The sequence below is a fragment of the Mchenga conophoros genome, linkage group LG2, assembly GCF_057382185.1.
Source record: "Mchenga conophoros isolate Kocher_MC1m ecotype Shallow Benthic linkage group LG2, M_conophoros_male_GT1.1, whole genome shotgun sequence".
Classification (NCBI taxonomy): Eukaryota; Metazoa; Chordata; class Actinopteri; order Cichliformes; family Cichlidae; genus Mchenga; species Mchenga conophoros.
The window spans coordinates 22,406,411-22,425,884 of NC_140527.1; the positions used below are offsets into that span (position 1 = coordinate 22,406,411).

Sequence of the window (19,474 nt, forward strand, 5' to 3'; positions counted from 1 at the left end):
CATTTATTGAAACATGTGCAAATATATGTGTAAATACAGTATATAAGGCAAAACCAGAGTTTGTACAACTCTAAAGAGCTTGAAACACCACTGGCTGAAATGCAGCACCAAACGGTGACAGAACCTCCACTAATAGCTGTTTGGTTCTTTGCTAAGTTGTCTGTGAAGTGCAGGCACCACCCTGTTTCATCTCTTGAATGCTCGAATGATTCATAGGTCAGTGCCAGGTACCTTAACAAACAAACAAACAAACGAAAAACAATATAATCTGAAAATGATCAGGCACAACGACTGGACTGAAGTGAGCGAATATCAGCCTAATATCCAAACCACAGCTTCAGAAAGCCTGAAAGACAACTGCTGCCTACAGACCGATCAGCGACAGCCCTGCCTGAATAATAAATATGGGAATTATCATGAACACGCCCCCCATAAAAGCTCAGTCTCCGCCTACAGCCTCTCAGATTTGTTTGGTAATAGCCTCTTGTATAATCGCTGCTTAACTGAAAATCGATTTTTGTGTGAAGAAAACAAACACGGCTGTTATTTAAGTGAGCGCAGACTGGACATCGGTCCTTTCAGTCGGTGACAACACCCGGGGCAAACATGGTGGTCATATTGCGCTGTTGCCCGCTAATCCAGTGGCTGTCCCTGGCCGTTTTGCTGGGCTCGGTTGTCGGACTCGGTGAGGACCTCGACCGGCCTCTCTTAGGGCCCCCCGGCTCTTCTATCCGGGTCCACGAGTCCGACCCGGGTCTTAAGAAGGCTCTGGCCTTTGCAGAGGAGCGATACAACCGGGTCTCCAATGCGATGCATCTCCGCAGAGTCAGCCGGGTCATCTCTGCCAACAAACAGGTATAATTATTATTGGTGGCTTTCCTTCTGATTTCATAATATTTATTCAACATATTTTGGTCTTCTAGTGGACTTGCAAAGAACGGTTAAAGTATTGTTTGTCGATTTATCTCATTGTAATAAGCGTTGTGTATGCTCGGTTTTTTGTAAACAAGTGCGCTGCTGGAGGGTCGTCATTTTAGCTAAACACAGGCCGGAAAAAGGGGCGACGTACCTTCAAAGTAATAGCGTAAACGTCTTTGCTGCGCTGGTCAGCAAGGGATTAGATTATGCTTAAACAAAAAACAAACAAACATGTATTCCTATTTATTTAAAAATTTCAAGAGGTTTCAACTTGGAGAACAGCATTTATTATTTTATTTTACCTATTTTTATTCTCAAGCGTTCAAGATAAGATTTTATGCGCGGTTTATTGCAGCCGGAAGTTATGTCCTTGACTTTAAATTAACAATGTCTCCGCAGTGTGGCTTGTTTGGAGCATAACGAGCGCCCATAAAACAATAACACGCATTATATTTTATACCACGTCTAAATAAAAATCTTTATTTATACCAAGATTTTGTGTCTTTAAATTAAAAATGTCCGAATGTTTGTGTGTTCATCTGTATTCCAGCTGGTTAAAGGGATCCGTTACACTTTAACAGTGGAGCTGAGTAACACTCAATGTAAGAAGTCCACCATGCTCAGGACATGTGACTTCTATCCCGAGTTAAATCAACTCAAGGTAGGTTGTGTGTGCGTGTGTGTGTGTGTGTGTGTGTGTGTGTGTGTGTGTGTGTGTGTGTGTGTGTGAGTGAGAGAGAGAGAGAGAGATAGCTCTTGTGATAAAAATTAAGAAGCAGAGAGAATGTGTTATATGAGTTTATATTTAAGAGAAAAAAAAGCTCTCTCTGTGTGTGTGTGTGTGTGTGTGTGTGTGTGTGTGTCCAGCTGTGTATTGATTTTTTTTATTGCGCCAGTTTTGCTGGTTTTGATCTTGTGACTCAACCTTGACTTGGAGTGATCTCTCTTATGCCTCATTCACGCTTGCATTCATTTACAGTATTGACTCTTTTTTTCTCTTTGTTCCTGTTTTCTTCCCAACTAAAAATATCTAAGTTATAAGTAAATCTATAAATGGGGCTTTTTACAAGAGACCCAAACCTACACATAACAGCTGTTATCGCTTTTCCTCTAATTTATTTTTGTTTTTATGTCTCAGACAGAAGTCTGCGTCTTCGAGGTGTGGGACATCCCTTGGCAGGGGGCGTCAACCTTGCTCAAACAGAAGTGCCAGCCCAAAGGTCAGTCAGCAGCCAAACAGACTCATCATCCAACATTTAAGATTCACAACCACCCATTATGGAAGTCATATGGTAGACATTTATAGCTGAACACCATAGTTGCGGCTCACTTGGTCTTCTCTTACAGTGCTGTTAAAAATACACTGATTATCTTATCATCCAAAAACACATCAACAAGTATTTTTTAGACCTTTTTTACCCCCCAAAAAACACAATAAAAGAGTTCAGCATTTCTGTTCTATGATAATAACTTAATCATGATATTTCTGACCACATATAGAGAAAACTCCTTTTAAAATGCATTTATTTCTACTGATTGTCAGTGAACTTTCCTAGCAACCCACATCAGCCAGTCAGGCCATGAGATTTTTTTTTACATGCTTGTTTTACAAAGAGATAAATGAGGTGGAAGGTTGAACAAAGGAGAAATTGACATTTTTGCATTTGATGTTGCAAATATGTTGATTTTATGTTGTTTTTTTGTATTTTTGTTGTTTCTTTCTGTCATATTTATCAGCTTGAAAATCGTCCGTGAAAATTGTGAATTGCAGCAACCTGCATGACAGTTTGACTGACTGATTTAAGTGTTAAATACTCTCACACTTCCCATTGTCTTCCTGTGTTTCATTTCTCTTATCAGTTGAATTTGAAGTAGAAGAGCGCAACAAGGTAGAGGATCCATCCACCAGCCAGCCTCTGGAGGTAAAATTAATGTCAGGCTCTACAGCTACAGGCCTGTGGTTTTATCTGCCTGTCTGCTTGTTTGTTTAAACTGTTCTAATCGATTTAGATTTGAGATCGAGGCTTTCTGTCGTTGATTCTGTGTGTGTGTTTGCATTAGGAGTCGGTGGAGCTGCTGGGCCGGTTTAAAGAGTTCATGACTAAGTACAATAAAGTCTACAGCAGTCAGGAGGGTGAGTGACTGAATCTCATTCATACCACGTATGGACATTGTGTCACATTCCTGTCAGAGCTGCAGGTTTTTGAACATGTTTTCATAATGTTCACATTCTTTTTTCATGATAGCGCTTTAGCCTGCATTTGCAGCTGGCACAGTGGACTGTGTTCACAGACAGTGATTGCAGGAAGTGAGCCTGAGCCCGCGCAGTGATTTCCATGATAGAATCATCATGTCTGTTTTTAGTGCAGTGCTGCCTCAGGACTAAAAATCACAGGCATCCAATGCTATTTTTGGTCTTGTCCTTTGTGCTCAGAGATTTCTCCAGATTCTTTAAATCGTTTGATATCCTGTCCCTTAGATCATCAGATATTCACAGTCTTCACATTTTTTTGTTAGGGAACATTCTGATATTTTTCCACAATTTGTAGATGTAGTTTTTTGCTGATTGGTGAACCTCCGTCTCTCTAAGATGCTCTTTTTATACCCAGTCATGTTACTCACCTGTTCCCAGTTAACCCAATTACTTGCAACTTGCAAAATGTATCGCCAACTGTTTTCTTTTAGTACCAATTACTTTTCCAGTCTTTATTTTTTTACTCTGTCCCAACTTTTTTGACACATTTTGGTGCCATCAAATTCAAAGTGAAATATTTAATGTCTCAGGTTAAACATCTGATATGTCTCTTCTCTTGTTCGCACTTTAGAAACAAAATTAAATTCAACTGAAAATGAAAAAAATGAAAGGCTTTTAAGCAGAATCTTTTATGAATATGTGCTTTTGACCCTTCACCTTGCAGAAGTGGACCGCCGTTTGCGCATCTTCCACGAGAACCTGAAGACTGCTGAGAAGCTCCAGGCTTTGGATCAAGGTTCAGCTGAGTATGGAGTCACCAAGTTCAGCGACCTCACCGGTACGTAACTGTGAATGCACGTCCACAGTTTCTGATGAGAGAACGCCTCTTCTGCTTTCCACGTGTTGCTTCAGCTTAAGAAAACAAAGTGAAATATCCTTCTGCTTTTCTCCAGAGGAGGAGTTTCGCTCTACATACTTAAACCCACTGCTGAGTCAATGGACTCTCCATCAACCAATGAAACCAGCTACTCCCGCCAAAGGCCCCTCGCCTGACAGCTGGGATTGGAGGGATCATGGAGCTGTCAGTCCTGTTAAGAACCAGGTGCCAACAAACAGAGTTCATTATGGGGCGGTCACCCTAAAGAGCTTGTTGGTAGCGATTAAATTGTACACCGTGCCCACTTTATGCTTATTAGGGTGTGTTTTTTTCTCCTGCAGGGAATGTGTGGATCTTGCTGGGCATTTTCTGTCATAGGCAACATTGAAGGCCAGTGGTTCCTGAAAAATGGAACGTTGCTGTCACTTTCCGAACAAGGTGACACAGAAAAGTAGCACAGATGATAGAATTAATCAGGGGTTTTCAAATCCAGCATAAAGTCTTGACATGCTTGAGTACTGATTTGTTCTTCACAGAGCTGGTTGACTGTGACGGGCTGGACCAAGCGTGCAGAGGCGGGCTTCCATCAAATGCTTATGAAGCTATTGAGAAACTGGGTAGAACTAAGATTTTATTCTGTGTTTAGCAATAAGTAAAAGCAGAGAGATGTTTTTACTGATAACACAAGCAGATTTTTCCTTAAAGTGCTTTCTTATAATCTTTGCCCCTCGTGTGGTTAAGGGGGTCTGGAGACTGAAAGTGACTACTCCTACACCGGGCACAAGCAGAGGTGTGACTTCACCACCGGGAAGGTGGCCGCCTACATCAACAGCTCCGTGGAGCTGCCCAAAGAGGAGAAGGGTGAGCACACAGTGGTTTAACTGCATGGACATGTCCATGATTTTTATCTTATTCTAACTGTAGTGAGTCTGTTTGAAACTAAGGGTTGTTGAATTGACTCATTTTGATTTATTTTTGTATTTTTTCCTTCTCAGAGATTGCTGCTTGGCTGGCTGAGAATGGGCCAGTCTCTGTTGCTCTGAATGCTTTTGCAATGCAGGTAGGAGGTTTTTTAAGAAGTCAAATCACTCCTCAAAACAACAAGAAGCAAAGCAGCTCAGTCGTTGCGCAGTGTTTATTTTTAAGAGGATGAATTCTTTTTGTTTTCTTTGTTTTTTAGAGGTACTTGAAGAAGTTTATAGTGTAGTCAAAATCAGAGAAGGGTATCAGTGAGTATGTGATAAATAATAAGTACTGATTTGTAAACAACTGGACACGAATAACTTGAGCTTATTATTCAATATTACTGAAGTATATTTGTGACTAACTAAACAGCTCAGTCTCTAACAATCCTCTCTTTAAAGATGTTTTGGGGTCAGCTTGAAATTAAGATGGAAATGTAAAAGTGAGGTCAGAGGTCAAATGTGATGTGATATTTAGATGCAAACATACTGTGATAGTTAGAATCCCCATTTATCATTCTATTGTCTTATATAAGAGTATAAAAATACATTGTCATTATTAACAATGGCAATCAGAAACTGAGTTTTAAATTAATGTGACCCCACTCTACAAGCCTACAAAGTTTTACCAGAATGAAACGAACATCAGCTCCTCAGTGGAGGTGTCAACTAGGAGTGGAATAAAAATATCAATAGAATATGTCACGTTGCCTTCTTGTGTAATGTTGGTTTATATGTTACTGATTTATTAAAACATTCCTAACCCCCACCAGTTTGACTTATCAGAGTCAGTACTTGGTGGTGGTGCTTATCAAACAGCAAAGTCGTATGTAGATCATTTTCTTGCATGTGTATAGTATCATGGGCAGTGTATTGTTACTGTATCATATCAGGAGTGACATATTTCCTGCCCAAATAATAGCAATAATAGCTTCCTACCATGGAAGCACAGCATGAGTGGAGGTCTCTTTTTTTCCTCTTGTACCTTCCTGTTGTTGTGTACATTTCAGTGTTTTTCTGTAACGCTACCGATCTCCGACTTGTAACCCCGTGTGATGTTTGTGTTATGAGTGTAAGGTCGGGGGTGTTTCCATCTCGCTGCAGGACAACCTGCTAGTGACAAATAAAAAAAGCTGTTTCATTCATTCATTCATCTAAACTGGACATAAACGATAATAAAGATAATAATCTTAAGATACATGTTATTCTTACATTATCTTGAATATCATTTCATTCCCTCCAGTTTTACAGGAAGGGCATATCTCACCCTCTGAAGATTTTCTGCAACCCCTGGATGATCGACCACGCTGTGCTGTTGGTGGGATACGGAGAACGTAATTTTTTTGTTTTGTTTTTTTGTCTTAAATATTTGCCCAGTTTCTGGAAAGCATAGACACATCTTTTTGCCTCGTTTGTCAACAATGTTTCCCCCCTGTGTTCTCAGGTAAAGGTATTCCCTTCTGGGCCATCAAAAACAGCTGGGGGGAGGATTATGGAGAGCAGGTGAGACAGCACGACCTTTAGAACACTTATCATTCTAAAAATCTTTCATTTGAAACCAACTACATGACTGAGGATCACCGACATAAAGCACCGTTTTCATAATAGAAGTGCTGATCCGTGCACTAGGCTTTACAAAGCTGACTGTTGTTTCATAGCATAATGAAAAAATGAGTTCTGTTCATGTACAGCTGTGAGGGAGTAAGTGTTAATTTGTTTTTTCTCCTTCACACAGGGTTACTACAACCTCTACAGGGGCTCCAATGCATGTGGGATCAACAAGATGTGCTCATCTGCTGTAGTCAACTGAACCCCTAACACACACACACACACACACACACACACACACACACACACACACACACACACACACACACACACACACACACACACCATCATCACTTATCCAGAATGCACAAGAGCTCAACACGCACACATGTGAAGTCCTGCTGATGTTTCTTCTCCGTTAGACCAAACCAGTGTTTTACCAGCTCTAATAAAGCTAGCTTTGATGTGATACTGAAACTTTCCAGTAATTTTAAATCAAGATTACATCTGCTTTTTCTGTTAGTCCTGAAGCTTGGTTAAAATAATTAATGTGTTTAAGGTAACAGCTTATAAGTCATCTTTACTTACAGTAACAGAGCCCATGCTCATAGTGGTGAGCTGATGGTATGTGCTTCAAAGAGTTTTTGAAAAACAAGGCTTTGATTCTGAAGTGATTTACTGCACAAACTCAGTTTAGTGCAATGTAATTGCAATAATAGCTGTATAACAGTGAGAAATGAATGATGGGAGTTGAATTAAAAAAAAGTGTGAAATCTAGTTGTTTGTTATTTTATGATCTACCTATCCATTTTCTTCTGCTTATCCAATCCACGGTCACTGGGGGACGCTGGAGCCTATCCCAGCTGCCATGGGGGAGAAATGAGGTAAACCCTGGACAGTCTGTCACAGGGGGAACACAGAGAGACAGGCAACCTTTCACTGGAAATTTAGAATCACTGATTCACCCAAGTGCATGTCTCTGGACTGTGGGAGGAAGCTGGAGAACCCACAGATGCTGAAGAAGAAAATGATGGGTTCAAACCCAGAACCTTCTTGCAGCAGTGCTAACCACCACACCACTGTGCTGCCCTATTTTATTATAAAGTTTTTCATGTGCACTGAAACTATAAACTGGTTGACAGTACAATTAAAGCATTACTTTTTATAATTTATTTAGTGCATATATAATAACTTTAACCATAAGGCAAAATTAACTTCAAATAACTACAGCGGCCTATAAAGGGAGAAAACATTTTAACCTGTTTATGATTTTAAACGGTATGTTGGGAAGAAGCAGGACAAACACAATGTAGGAAAACACTTTGAACGATAGAGGAGCAACAACGTTCGTGTTCTTGAATGTTCCTTTAATCAAAACAACCTCATTTTCCCACAATGCCAAGGGAAGGTAACGGAACAGCTGGTCTTTAGCAGTAGCTTCTAAAATAAGAAACAAAAGTCGTCGTAAGTTAGTGATATAATCTTACGGTGAATTACAATGAATCCTGAAGTTCATTTACATAAATTTAGTCACATTTTAACCAGTCATTAAAAGGGCTTTTAGCGATAAAATTAACATTTTACACGTATGGAACTTTTATTTTGAAAATATACCCCACTTGACATCGGAAGTGTAACGTTCCCTGTCTTTCCCCGCACTGTGGACTGAAAACAAGAACGCATGTCATTCCATTTTTTTTTTTGACTGAATATTTCAGGTTCTTTTTGTACACGAACGTATACCTGCTGCTCGGAGACAGATTCTGCGTCAAAAAGACAAACAGCCACTCCTGTCTTTCTTTCTTTCAAGGTAGTATTTAACCTGCTAATGTGGAGACAGCTAATGTTAGCCTTTTCCGCTAAGTTATTATTCGTAAGCAACTACTTACTGTTTAGAAGAAAATTGGCAGAGGAAGTTTAAATTATTAAGGTACACAGAAAGTTTTACAGACGTTTATAAAGAAAGGTCTAGCCTTTAAATGTGTCTTTAGTTAACTAGAACTTTCGACCCACTCTTTCTTTCTCAGCTGGCGAAGGAACGTGAAGGCTGTCGGTTATAATGTCACAGGCCACTAAACGCAAACACGTTGTCAAGGAGGTTCTTGGAGACTTTGTCACACCCACAGAAAACCAGCAGATCGTAAAGGTAAACTTTGTATAAAGTTCCCTGTATTTCCTACATACTACAACATTCACATTTTAGTAATCAGCAGCATACACTGGATACTTGTGTACTTAGGTACAGATTGGAAGTACAGGTAAGACCCCCATTTAACTCCAGAGCTGCCTTAAAGTGGACATGTAACACCACTTGTAGAAAGGCTTATTTACACTGTGGTGCCCTGCTCAAACCCAAACATTAACGCTAACAAGTGGATTTTTCCTGTTTCAGTGCAGGTATTTAAAAGTGCAATGGCAGGGAGAGCCTTCAGCTTTCAGGCTCCTCTTCCATGGAATCAGTTTCCAGTTTGGATTCAGGAGAAAGATGCCCTCTCTACTTTTAAGACTAGCATTAAAGCTTTCCTTTTCATATATAGATATAGTTAGGGCTGAATCAGGTGACTGCAATAGTTCTAGGCCTCCAGGGGCTTCAAAGTGTTTCTTCCTCACTCAGTGTTTTCACCCACTGTGTTTATACACCACCAGTGAATCATTAGTTATTACTATTCTCTTGATCTCTTCCCCAGTGTCTTTTTCTCTTTCTGCCTCCCCTCGCCCCCGATTGCAGCAGATGGCTGCTCCTCCCTGATCCTGGTTCTACTGGTGCTTGCTCAAAGGGGGTCATTTGATTCTTTTCTCTCTATTATTGTAGGGTCTCTACCTTACAATATATGGCACCTTGAGGTGACTTTCCTTGTGATTTGTTGTTATTTAATGTAAATAAAATTGAACTGAATTGTCCAGTTTTGGTGAGCCTGTGCAAATTATAGCCTCAGTTTCCTGTTCTTAGCTGACACCTGACCCAGTGTGGTCTTCTGCGGCTGTAGTCCCTTTACAACAAGGTTTGATATGCTCTGTGTTCAGAGATGCTCTTCTGCACATTGTGGTTGTAACGAGTGGATATTTAACTATTCTCTGTAAATTGTAGCGATAATTGTGTCTCACATCAGCAGTTTCTGAAAATATTTAGACCAGCTTGCTGACACCAACAACCATGCCACATTCAGTGTCACTTAAATCGCCCTTCTCCCCCATTCTGATGCTCAGTTTTAACTTCCGCAGGTTGTCTTGACCATTTTCACACACCTAAGTCCATTGACCATCCTCTGCAACATTTTACATTAACAAGCAGTTGAACAAGTGCACCTCATAAAGTGGCTGTTGAGTGTATTTTTCTGATTCCATGTTTCCTCTGCTTCTTCACTTTTACAGGTAACTGGGAGCCGTGGTAACAACCTACATGATGCTGTAACAGCTCAGGGTGAGACCTTCTTGGTGAGCATGCCCACCAAGTTCCGCAAGAACATCTGGATCAAGAGAGGTAAGCAATGGAAAGGGAAGTTACGTGTTTAAAAGTTTGAGTAATAATCCAGTGACAGCTGGTGGCAAATATTATTTAGTGGCTTGTGGCACAGATGTTCATGCTGCACCGTGTGTGCTGCTGCCCACAACAAAATTGGGGTGCTTTTTGTGGGCTTACTAGTTAGTTTACACTTTTGATATTTCACTGCACCTTACTTGCTGGAGACTTATCAGCTGCACATCCATAATGTATACAGTACAGTGAACCTCGTTGTCATGGTGTTCATTGCCTTTTCAAAACAAAAGAATAATATATATCGTAGTGCAAACATATAAGTTAGTAATGTGATCTCCCGCTAGCTAGTACTGGTCTAAATAAGACCCCCATTTATGTTCATTCATTTAAATTTCATCTTCTCACTCCAAAGGTGACTATGTGATTGTGGATCCTATTGAAGAAGGAGAGAAGGTGAAGGCAGAGATCAGCTTTATTCTCTACAAGGATCACATTCAATACCTACAAAAACAGAACCTCTGGTAGGTGGGAACACACTGCACAACCTTTACGTTCCTCGATCAGCCTCATTTGTCACATGTTTTGCACTTTTTACATTTTTTTCTTGTCTCCAGGCCAGAGGGCTTTATGGACGAGCATTCGACGCAGGATAAGACAAAGAAAAAGCTGGAAAAGGACGAGGACGCTAGCGATTCTGAAGATGACGATAGCGACCTCTTTGTAAACACTAACCGCTGTAACTATCAGTACAGTGAAAGTGAGGAGGAGGAGGACGATAGCGAAGAGGATGAGGACAGGGATCAGGACAAAGAGAAAAGGAGGGAAAATGCCTCATAGCAGCAGCACTGAGGACACGGACAATCAGGAGTTGTGAAACAGATGCGACAGCATGCTCCCCTGTATTGCTGTCATCACTGACTGATGCTATGATGATCTGAAGCAATGGTCCACCTGCAACAGCGCCCTCTGCAGTTCATGTACTGAATGGCTGGGCTCATTCAATGTATTTAGTAATTCCTGCTTGTTTTACAAATCTGTGAGATTAAAATGTATCTGAAATTTAACATGGGATACATTTCTAGTGTTTTTTTCTGATGATAGGTCCATTGCACATCACTGGTACCTTATATAAAAGGGCACACAGTATATTTGTACGATGACGTTAAATTTATGCAACCTTTTCCGTAGAAACCTGTTTAATTTTGCTGCCAAAGAAAATCCAAATGTCCTATTGGTGCTGGATATGGTTCTAAAAATTATTGTATCAGCTTGAGTTACAAATGAAAGCTGTTTTATTTTCATCTTATCCAGCAGCAAAAGTTAATTTGTGAAATGACTGAAAAGCTTTTGAAATGGAATAAATCCCAAGCAGAGTATGCTTATGTCACACTGACTCGATATCTTCCTGTGCATGTCTCCATCTTGCCGGATTCAAGACTTAATCCTGAATGCATTTCATTATTACGCAGTCAAGCAGCCATCTCCTCCGGAAAAGGTTGTGTAGATGTCACACTAGCATATCTGGAAAAAAAACTACAATATATGGATTCTCAGAAATTACATCACAGTGTCGTCAGCGCACAGAAAATTCCTACTGCAAGCGGAACCAGTCCCACGCCTTTTTGGCTGACTCATTTCTTCCCCCAAGGTGTGAGAAAACTTCGTCATAACTCACATGACATTGAACAGAAGAGAGATGATTCCTGTCATTACAATTTTGCTCTCACTGAGTAACTGCACAATGAAAGTATCTATGTCGTATTTTGACAAAAATAATTTTAAATAAGAATGTACACTCAGTTTTTTCAAAAGCCCATGAATACCTGAAATGTATCCTACAATAATTATATCAAATAATACATGTAGTGAAACACTGCGCACTAATCTATACATGAATTAAACACTGCGGTCATACACACGAACTGCTGAAGGAGCTTTATTGGATTTAACGCTCCACTTTGTGACAGTGCACAAAACTGGAGGAGAACAGACCTGTTTTTCCTCCCTGTCAAGGACGGGAAACACCAACCAACTCCACCTTTGCCTGACGCCTTTAGCCTCAGTGTTTGGATGAATGCCAATCTCTTATTTATCGCCTAAAGTTTAATACTGTAGTCCACTATCAGTTGGATTTTAATTCCACTTGTAATGGGATGAGATTGTTTCAGTCTTGATCATTTATGAACTCAGACATGAAAATCCAGATATATATTACAATAAAACAGATATCACATTTGTTTGGTTTGTTTTGAGCCTTGGCACTGCAAAACTAGCTCAGCTGCTGTAACCTGAAACTCGAATACCTGTTGTCTTGTTTAACTCATTCAATTCAATTCAGTTTTATTTATATGGTACGGTGGCCCTGAGAGGCCGAATGGACTGCAACTTAAGAAAACACCAGCAATAAGAAAAATGCTGCAAAAGCACACAAAACACAACGGAAAAAAAAAACAAAACAAAAAAAAACAGAAATAGGAAAAAACTGATTTCCTAAAGCTCAAGGGAAGTGTTCCTGGGAGACACCTCTGGCAAAACCAGGTTCAGGGGCAGGTAGGTACTCTCATGTACTTCATCTAGCTGTTCAGAAATTAACGGCAGCATGATAGCATTTAGCATCAGCTCCAGAGGCGGAGGCAGACATTTGATACACCCGGGGCTTAGCCCTAAAGGGTAGTATGCATGTGGGATTGGGGGGGTTAGAAATGACTGAAAGATTAATAATAATAACAGATTGGATTTATATAGCGCTTTTCAAGGCCACTATTCTTTCACTCTCACACACTGGTGGAGGCAGCTACAGTTGTAGCCACAGCTGCCCTGGGGCAGACTGACAGAAGCGAGGCTGCCATATCGCGCCATCGGCCCCTCTGGCCAACACCAGTAGGCGGTAGGGTAAAGTGTCTTGCCCAAGGACACAGCGACCAGGACAGAGAGCCTGGGGATTGAACCGGCAACCTTCCGGTTACAGATGCGCTTCCCAACCCCTTGAGCCACAAACATTTTTTTACTGTACAACATCAATTTAGAGTAAACTTGGTTTTTTTTGGATAAATAAATGTTGAAATATCTTTTGAATTAGTTAAATGTCAGAATAAAGAGAGACAGAGATCTGTCTATTTTTTATCACTTTCATTAAATTTAGGAGTACATGTACACTAAGTTTATTGTTAATTAATAAGAAAACTCCAGACGATTCCATCCTGAGCTGAAGAAGCTTCTGATAGGTTAGTAGAGTCCATGTGAGTAAATTGGTGGCACAGCTGTGGATGCATATAAGGCAAAACACAGAGCCTGTTTCTTTAAAATGGGAAAATCAAGAGATGTCAACAAAAGACCAGGAAAAGAACTGTGGAGCTCCATAAGTGTGGCTTAATTTTGAATACAATTTGGTGCCATATAGAAATACAGATAGTTTCTCTCTTTACTCTTAAAGTTAACAAATGTGTTTTTTATGTTTATCAATCTAAAAAAAAATAAACATTTAGTCTGATTTGATGTTACAATTAAAAAAGTGTTTCTGTTTTTATCTGAAGAGTTTGTAAATATCTGGTTTCAACTGTATATTTGATGATGTTGGTGTTTGGCTTGATTTTCAGCACAAAGAGGGAGAGAGAGAAACAGAGAGGGAGAGAGAGAATGAGGACAGCACAGAGATGGAACAAGAGCAGGTGAGACACACATGTTAGTCAAATGGTCGTTTACCAAAAGTATCACTGTATCATAGGTCCTCATGTATCTCGTACCTAGTGTTTCTTTTTAGGTTTGTTATTTTTCAAATTCTATATTTATTAAGTTATGCAGGCTTGTTTGCACAACAAGGCTAAATAATTATATAAACTTTTGTGAATCTACATAGTGGACTTTGGTAGAATTAAAAAATAAGTGTAGTGCAGGTCTATGATGATTTTAGTGCTCATTTAGTTCTGATTCTGGTTCTGTCTTGGTTAAATCCTAAATAGTCCTGATTTTGAACTGTTGTAGTCCTGTTTTAACTCCGGATCAGTTCTGGGTCTGGTTGAATTGGGGTTTAGTCCTCGTGTCTTGATGCAGCCCCGTCTGAGCTGGTTCATACCAATATTAGGGGGGATTTACGCACATTCGTAAATTCCCACAGTGCACTATGTGCTTCGAATATTGTGTGTAGTTTTTGTTTTATACAGTGCTGTTTGTGAGACAATGACCCCACCTCATTCCCTCATACTTCCTACTATATCCATTTTGCAGGCATTCAAACTTTGCATTATTGCATGCTTAAAGTAAGCAAGGATAGTCAAAGTTTAACAAACCAGTCTGCAAGGTATTTTAATTTCATAGTACAAACAGGAGCATGAAAGAAATGAAAAAAGATATTTAAAAATAATGTAATGCTTTGCAAATTATTATTAAAGTGCTAGTCATTCACATTATTCAGTGTTTTAAATATAAGTGAGGAACATAGACTTATGAAGTGAAAAAATAAATAGTAGACACAGTGACTGTATGTTTGTAAGTTTTCTCCCCAACAAACACAACAATGTCAACGAAACGTTTTACACCATCAAACGCACCTGCGGTAGCACCCAAAGGCAGAGGACAATGCTATTGCCAACCATCGCACAAAATGTTGGACTTCTGGACATGCTAAAGGAAGGTAGAAGTTACCGTATTTTTTGGATTATGAGGCACATTTAGCGAAACAAAATCCCGTGTTCTGGACCTGAAAACAGGGTTTGATCTTTGGTTTCATTCTATGATACTGGACTTATTTTTCTACGAAGGTTTGAACTTTGAGAGTGTTTAAACTAGAGAGAAAAGTGTGAAAATGTCCATGCCTGTCTGAGAAAAGTGTATAAACTGTGTAGGGAGGGGTTTTACAGCCTTAAAACATCTATACTAATTGTAAAAAAAAAAGTTTGCTACTTCGTGGATTTCACCTATCACGGGTTATTTTTAGAAAGTAACTCCCGTGATAAACAAGGGACCGCTGTAAAGCTCTTTGTTGGACTGGTGCGAAGGGCCTGCAGGTGCTCGTGGTCAGTGTTAGGTTACATCAAGTGTAGCAAGTACTTAATTTGAAGTTAGCCTAATGACACTTGGAATAATTAACCGAATTCTAACTTTAGTGTAGAGGATAGACATCAGTGAAGATAGCTTGTGAAACTGTTTACATCTTGTTGAATCCGGTTGTGTAAATCCACAAAGAGTGGCAGGTCAGCTGATCACAGTCTATACATGAAGAAAACCTACTGGCGCTCACATTAGAAATTACAGACTTGTGATTCTTTTCCCTATGCTGAGCCACTACACATAAATTACGGTTACTCCTGAGTGTCCCATTTTACTGTTTAGGTGTGGAGGCAAAGTCACCCTCTACAATGTAGGCAACAAAATGGTTATTTTTAAAAACAACAGAATGAAGCTGTCATGGGAATTAGAATTTAGATTGGAATAGTATTTGCCTTCTCATGTACTAATATTGTTTTATATTATATTAATGTAGGACAAGGTTCGGATGCCTTTTTACAAAAATGGTTATTAGAATTTTCCTTAAAGGAGTTCCTTTACATTTCCAAGCCTGTACTTTTTCCACTTAACCTTTACTGCAATCCTGTTATTCTTTATATGCAGTTTTTATGTCTCAGTGACCACTGAACTTAAACAACATATCTGCCCGTATAGCTTGCCCAGAGGCATTTCAAGGTGGCTACAAAGTGCTGGGGGTTATTTTGTTTTTCTCCTTCTGTTCAACTCTCAGAGGCACATGTCGACATTGTGCCTGTGTCTCTTTCAAGTCAGCCCAAAGTTTCACCACCTGTTTGGGGCTTCGCTTGTGGATCACTAAGATGGTGTGGTACGAACACGGGTCTTTCCCTTCATTTTTGGGGAAGTCAAACATGAGGAAGGCGTGGTTGTGCGTGGGGAAGGCATTGAGCCGCACCATGCACATCCCTACGTACACGTCATCGATGGGGAACAGGTGAACTCTTTTAGAAATTAAGTGCAGACGTCTGGTCAACTGACCCGAGTACACCAACCCTCCCCCGCCTGCATACGCGGGGTATAACCCTTTGTAGAAGCTGTGTGGGATAAAGTACTTTGAGATGTTGACTCGGTTGGGTGAAGCTGCTCCTATGACGTCCCCAAACACGAAGTTGTGCATGTTCTTCTTCACATGCGGCTTCTCCATCTGGATCTGGAGGTAGGTTATCAGTTTTGGTGTGTTGACAAAGATGTCATCATCTCCTTTGAAGACAAAGTGGGTCTGCTTACAAGAGTGTGAGAACCAGCTCCAGAAGAGCACATCCTTCAAGGTGAGATTGAAAAATGTATCCTCAAAGTCCCACTGCAGAATATCTCCATAGAGCGTACTCTCCAACTTGAGTAACGCAGACACATCCACACCCGGTTCTTTGGTGTTTTGCTTGCCCAGCAGGAATACCCTGCGGACATAGGCTCCACCATTATCTCTGCCACTGCCATTTATCTTCTGTCCTGCCACCCATCCCACCTGGCCCCAGGTCTGCCGAATAGCCTGTCGGTTGTTGAAGTTATCCAGTGTTGTTTTGATGGCGAAGAGAATCAGAGGGTCCTCCCGCTCTTTTCCCTGAGCTCCACATTCTCCACCTGGCTGGAGGAGAACCGGGTAGTCTCTTGTCTGCATGTACTTGGTGAAGTCTTGCACCTGTTGTGGTAGCTCGTCAACATTATATGTCATGTTGTTGAGTCTGCGAACTGCAGAGAAACTCTTCTTCAGCAGGAAATCATCAAAGCTGATATTCTTCATTAATCCCTTGGCTTCGTGGGGGTGCAGGATGGGGTTAAATTGACGGTCAACGACCAGCTGGAGCTGGTTCCAAAAAGCCTTTTTCTGACATTGGTTCTCCCAGAAAATTTTAGGGAGTGAGACGAAGATCTTATTTCTTAAAATTCCATTGGCCACAAAATGAGAACTCTTCGGCATGATTTCACTCGCTGGTGCTGTCATGCTCCTCATGCTCATACACACCGTGAGACCAACGTAGACAAAGAGCAGGGCCAGGAAGATGCAAGGCGTGCACACACAGATTAACACCCTGCGCCAGCGAAAGTAACACCGTGCCATTCAGCTGCAAATACACAAACACCAAGTTACACTGAAGAAATCTGACATCTGACAATTTCTGAGTTTCAAAATATAAAACAATTATTAAATGTACAATAGCGGATTTATGTGTATCTGGATCGAGAGGCAAAGCTCCGCAGAGAAATGAAGTGAAGAAGCATGAGGAAATGGAAGATTTGCAAAAGAGAGATGAACTAAGACCATATGTAACAGTGATCTCACAAACGAGTGCGTAAAATAGATTTTAGCTGAGTTCTTTTTGATCACATGATGATTAACAGCCAGTATAATTGGCTCATTTGGCATGTAAGCATTGAGATGCAAAGCAATTTTTTTCTGGTCATTTCAAAGCCATGCGCAATCTTGACTCCACCAATCAAAAACCATGTGCTTTGATTGAAATTTAGTAGTGTGGTTTTTAGCAGATAATTATCACAAGTTCAAAAGGAACGTTTATTTAGAGTTAAATTTAGTCACACTTTGAGGTATGAAAAAGAGTTAAGCACATTTTTATTAGCAGATAAACAAACGCAGTCTACAAATTCCTTGTGTTAACAAGAAACTGAAAAGATGATGTCATTTTAAAAAACTTACCTTCTTAGGTCTAAATCAGTGACAGCCCAAACTTCACTATTCCTAACTCTAACTCCTATTCTGACCCGAGCCAATAAGAAGATGTCATTTTTGGCTTTTATTATATTGTTTTCCCATTGAGGGTAGAAAGAAAATCATAATTTTAACAAACAAGCATAAAAAAATCACAGTTTTTCTAAAAACTCTGTTTTGGTCTCTTCCCAAATATAGAGGTTAGGGTTACCATGACTTCAACCCTAAAAGGTTTAATGAAGCTGTTGATGTCAGCAGTTTTCTTTGCTTACCTGTTTTTAATGAAGGCTTTCTATTTCACGGAATAATCACATAGTTGTTGTTATCTAGTTGAGGAGCGTTGTCCAGCACAGTTTTGTCTCATTTAGTCTGAGTAAACTCTCTACTCAAGAATTAAAGATAAAATACAGTGAGTCAGTCTATCAGGAAGGTTTCCTCTGTAGCTGAAGCTCCTCCTTTGAGCCCTCTGGCTGAGGAGGCTGCTTCGGGTTCTGCCGAGCAGCATGGATACACCCACTTGTGAAACGAAGAGAAATTCCACCCACAAACAATGGGAAACACATCAATGTGTTTCATAAGAAATGAAGACGATACAAAACTAATAACATTTATCAGTGACTCAGCTGTTGGTGTCACTACCCCAGAATCACAGAGAAAATACTATGTAAAACATATCAGTGTGGGTGTGAAACTTCACTAGTTCATTCAGTTCATCTTGTGCACATGAATAACCAGACATCAGTTTGGAAACAGAACTTCCTTCTGTGCCGCCCTACATCTCCACCTAATCTTTTCTTTGTTAGCAGCTTAATTATGACTTCATCACCTGGCAATCTTTTCATGGGCAGATTCCTGTCATCCGCACACCTATCAGGTCAGACAAGAACTCTGATTAAAAACGGTTGCATTTAAATAATGTGGTGTGTCTGCAATCCTGACACTAAGGTGTTACAACAGTTGTCATGGAAAACAAGTGTGAATCAGTTTGGTTGGTGATTGTTGTCTTAGGGTTTTCCCAATCTTACCTAAACGCTCCCTCCTCAGTGTTTGTAGCAGTTTGGAGGCATAAACTGTGGCTCCTCTCTGTCTTACATCCCTACATGTACATAGTAGCAAATTATATGCATAAGATGGGATGTTTTCTGTTTCTTTGTGTGAAAATGTGTGTCATCACCATCAACATGAATCTGAATCAAAATACCTGTTTATCTGAACATCCCAGCCGGGCTCACAGCTCTTAAGCCAAAGAGCTCACAAATCAAGGTTGTTTTGTAATATTCTAGATAATATTCTTATAAAGAGTGCATATTTTCCTTTTTATTCCTTCCCTTGTTATCTCTGATCCCGTAAAAACCTCCGCAGGATTGTGACACATTGTGCCTCAAGTATTTGAAGTATTTAGGCAAAGTCTTACAAACAGTTTCAGCTGCAGCTAAGAGTACAAATGGTTGTAAATGTGTGCTGTATGTTAGTGTTAGGACCCTTTGGTCCACAGTAAGTAACTTTTGGTTCCCGGCTTCCAAACGTTTCAGAAACCTAGCTTGTTCTCGATCAACTGTAAATTAGATAATAATGGACATTATTAGTTGTTCATGTCATAATGTGGGCTGTGAATAGTGTCGGCATACCCGATTAATTAAAAACTGAGAGCTTAAATACACAATAATCATCTGATATTCTGGTAACAGACTGAAGATGTGATCGTTTAGCTCCTTGCTCCTTTAGAACAGTTAAACCTTTAGTAGTAATGAAAACTTTCCTCACTATTACAGTTGTGGATGCACGTGGTTAAGGTTTCAAAGAATGTGGT

At 40.1% G+C, this 19,474-nt stretch overlaps 3 protein-coding genes across 5 annotated transcripts; 2 read left to right on the forward strand and 1 right to left on the reverse strand.

The window, feature by feature from the left end:
* Nucleotides 1-450: 450 nt before the first annotated feature.
* On the forward strand, nt 451-7,276 carry ctsf (cathepsin F). Of its 2 annotated transcripts, XM_085288260.1 has the most exons (15): nt 451-855; nt 1,469-1,579; nt 2,057-2,138; nt 2,779-2,840; nt 2,980-3,052; nt 3,837-3,950; nt 4,066-4,214; nt 4,331-4,427; nt 4,526-4,606; nt 4,731-4,850; nt 4,985-5,049; nt 6,195-6,285; nt 6,396-6,454; nt 6,687-6,768; nt 6,805-7,276. In XM_085288260.1, exons 1-14 carry the CDS (start codon nt 607-609, stop codon nt 6,759-6,761), a joined length of 1,428 nt encoding a protein of 475 aa, XP_085144386.1. In that variant the 5' UTR covers nt 451-606; the 3' UTR covers nt 6,762-6,768; nt 6,805-7,276. The 2 variants fall into 2 exon arrangements, with proteins under 2 accessions (XP_085144386.1, XP_085144378.1); XM_085288252.1 differs by having other exon boundaries at nt 6,687-7,276.
* Nucleotides 7,277-8,107: 831 nt separating this feature from the next.
* eif1ad (eukaryotic translation initiation factor 1A domain containing) lies at nt 8,108-11,041 on the forward strand. Of its 2 annotated transcripts, none has more exons than XM_085288280.1 (5): nt 8,108-8,429; nt 8,527-8,645; nt 9,872-9,980; nt 10,390-10,498; nt 10,592-11,041. In XM_085288280.1, the coding sequence occupies exons 2-5, from the start codon at nt 8,559-8,561 to the stop codon at nt 10,812-10,814; spliced, it is 528 nt and encodes a 175-aa protein (XP_085144406.1). In that variant the 5' UTR covers nt 8,108-8,429; nt 8,527-8,558; the 3' UTR covers nt 10,815-11,041. The 2 variants fall into 2 exon arrangements, with proteins under 2 accessions (XP_085144406.1, XP_085144399.1); XM_085288273.1 differs by having other exon boundaries at nt 8,111-8,309.
* Nucleotides 11,042-14,273: 3,232 nt separating this feature from the next.
* Nucleotides 14,274-18,073, reverse strand: LOC146581918 (N-acetyllactosaminide beta-1,3-N-acetylglucosaminyltransferase 2). The gene is made up of 2 exons (XM_085247746.1): nt 17,937-18,073; nt 14,274-17,062 (listed from the first exon to the last, which is right to left on the reverse strand). Exon 2 carries the CDS (start codon nt 17,056-17,058, stop codon nt 15,661-15,663), a length of 1,398 nt encoding a protein of 465 aa, XP_085103872.1. The 5' UTR covers nt 17,059-17,062; nt 17,937-18,073; the 3' UTR covers nt 14,274-15,660.
* Nucleotides 18,074-19,474: the final 1,401 nt, after the last annotated feature.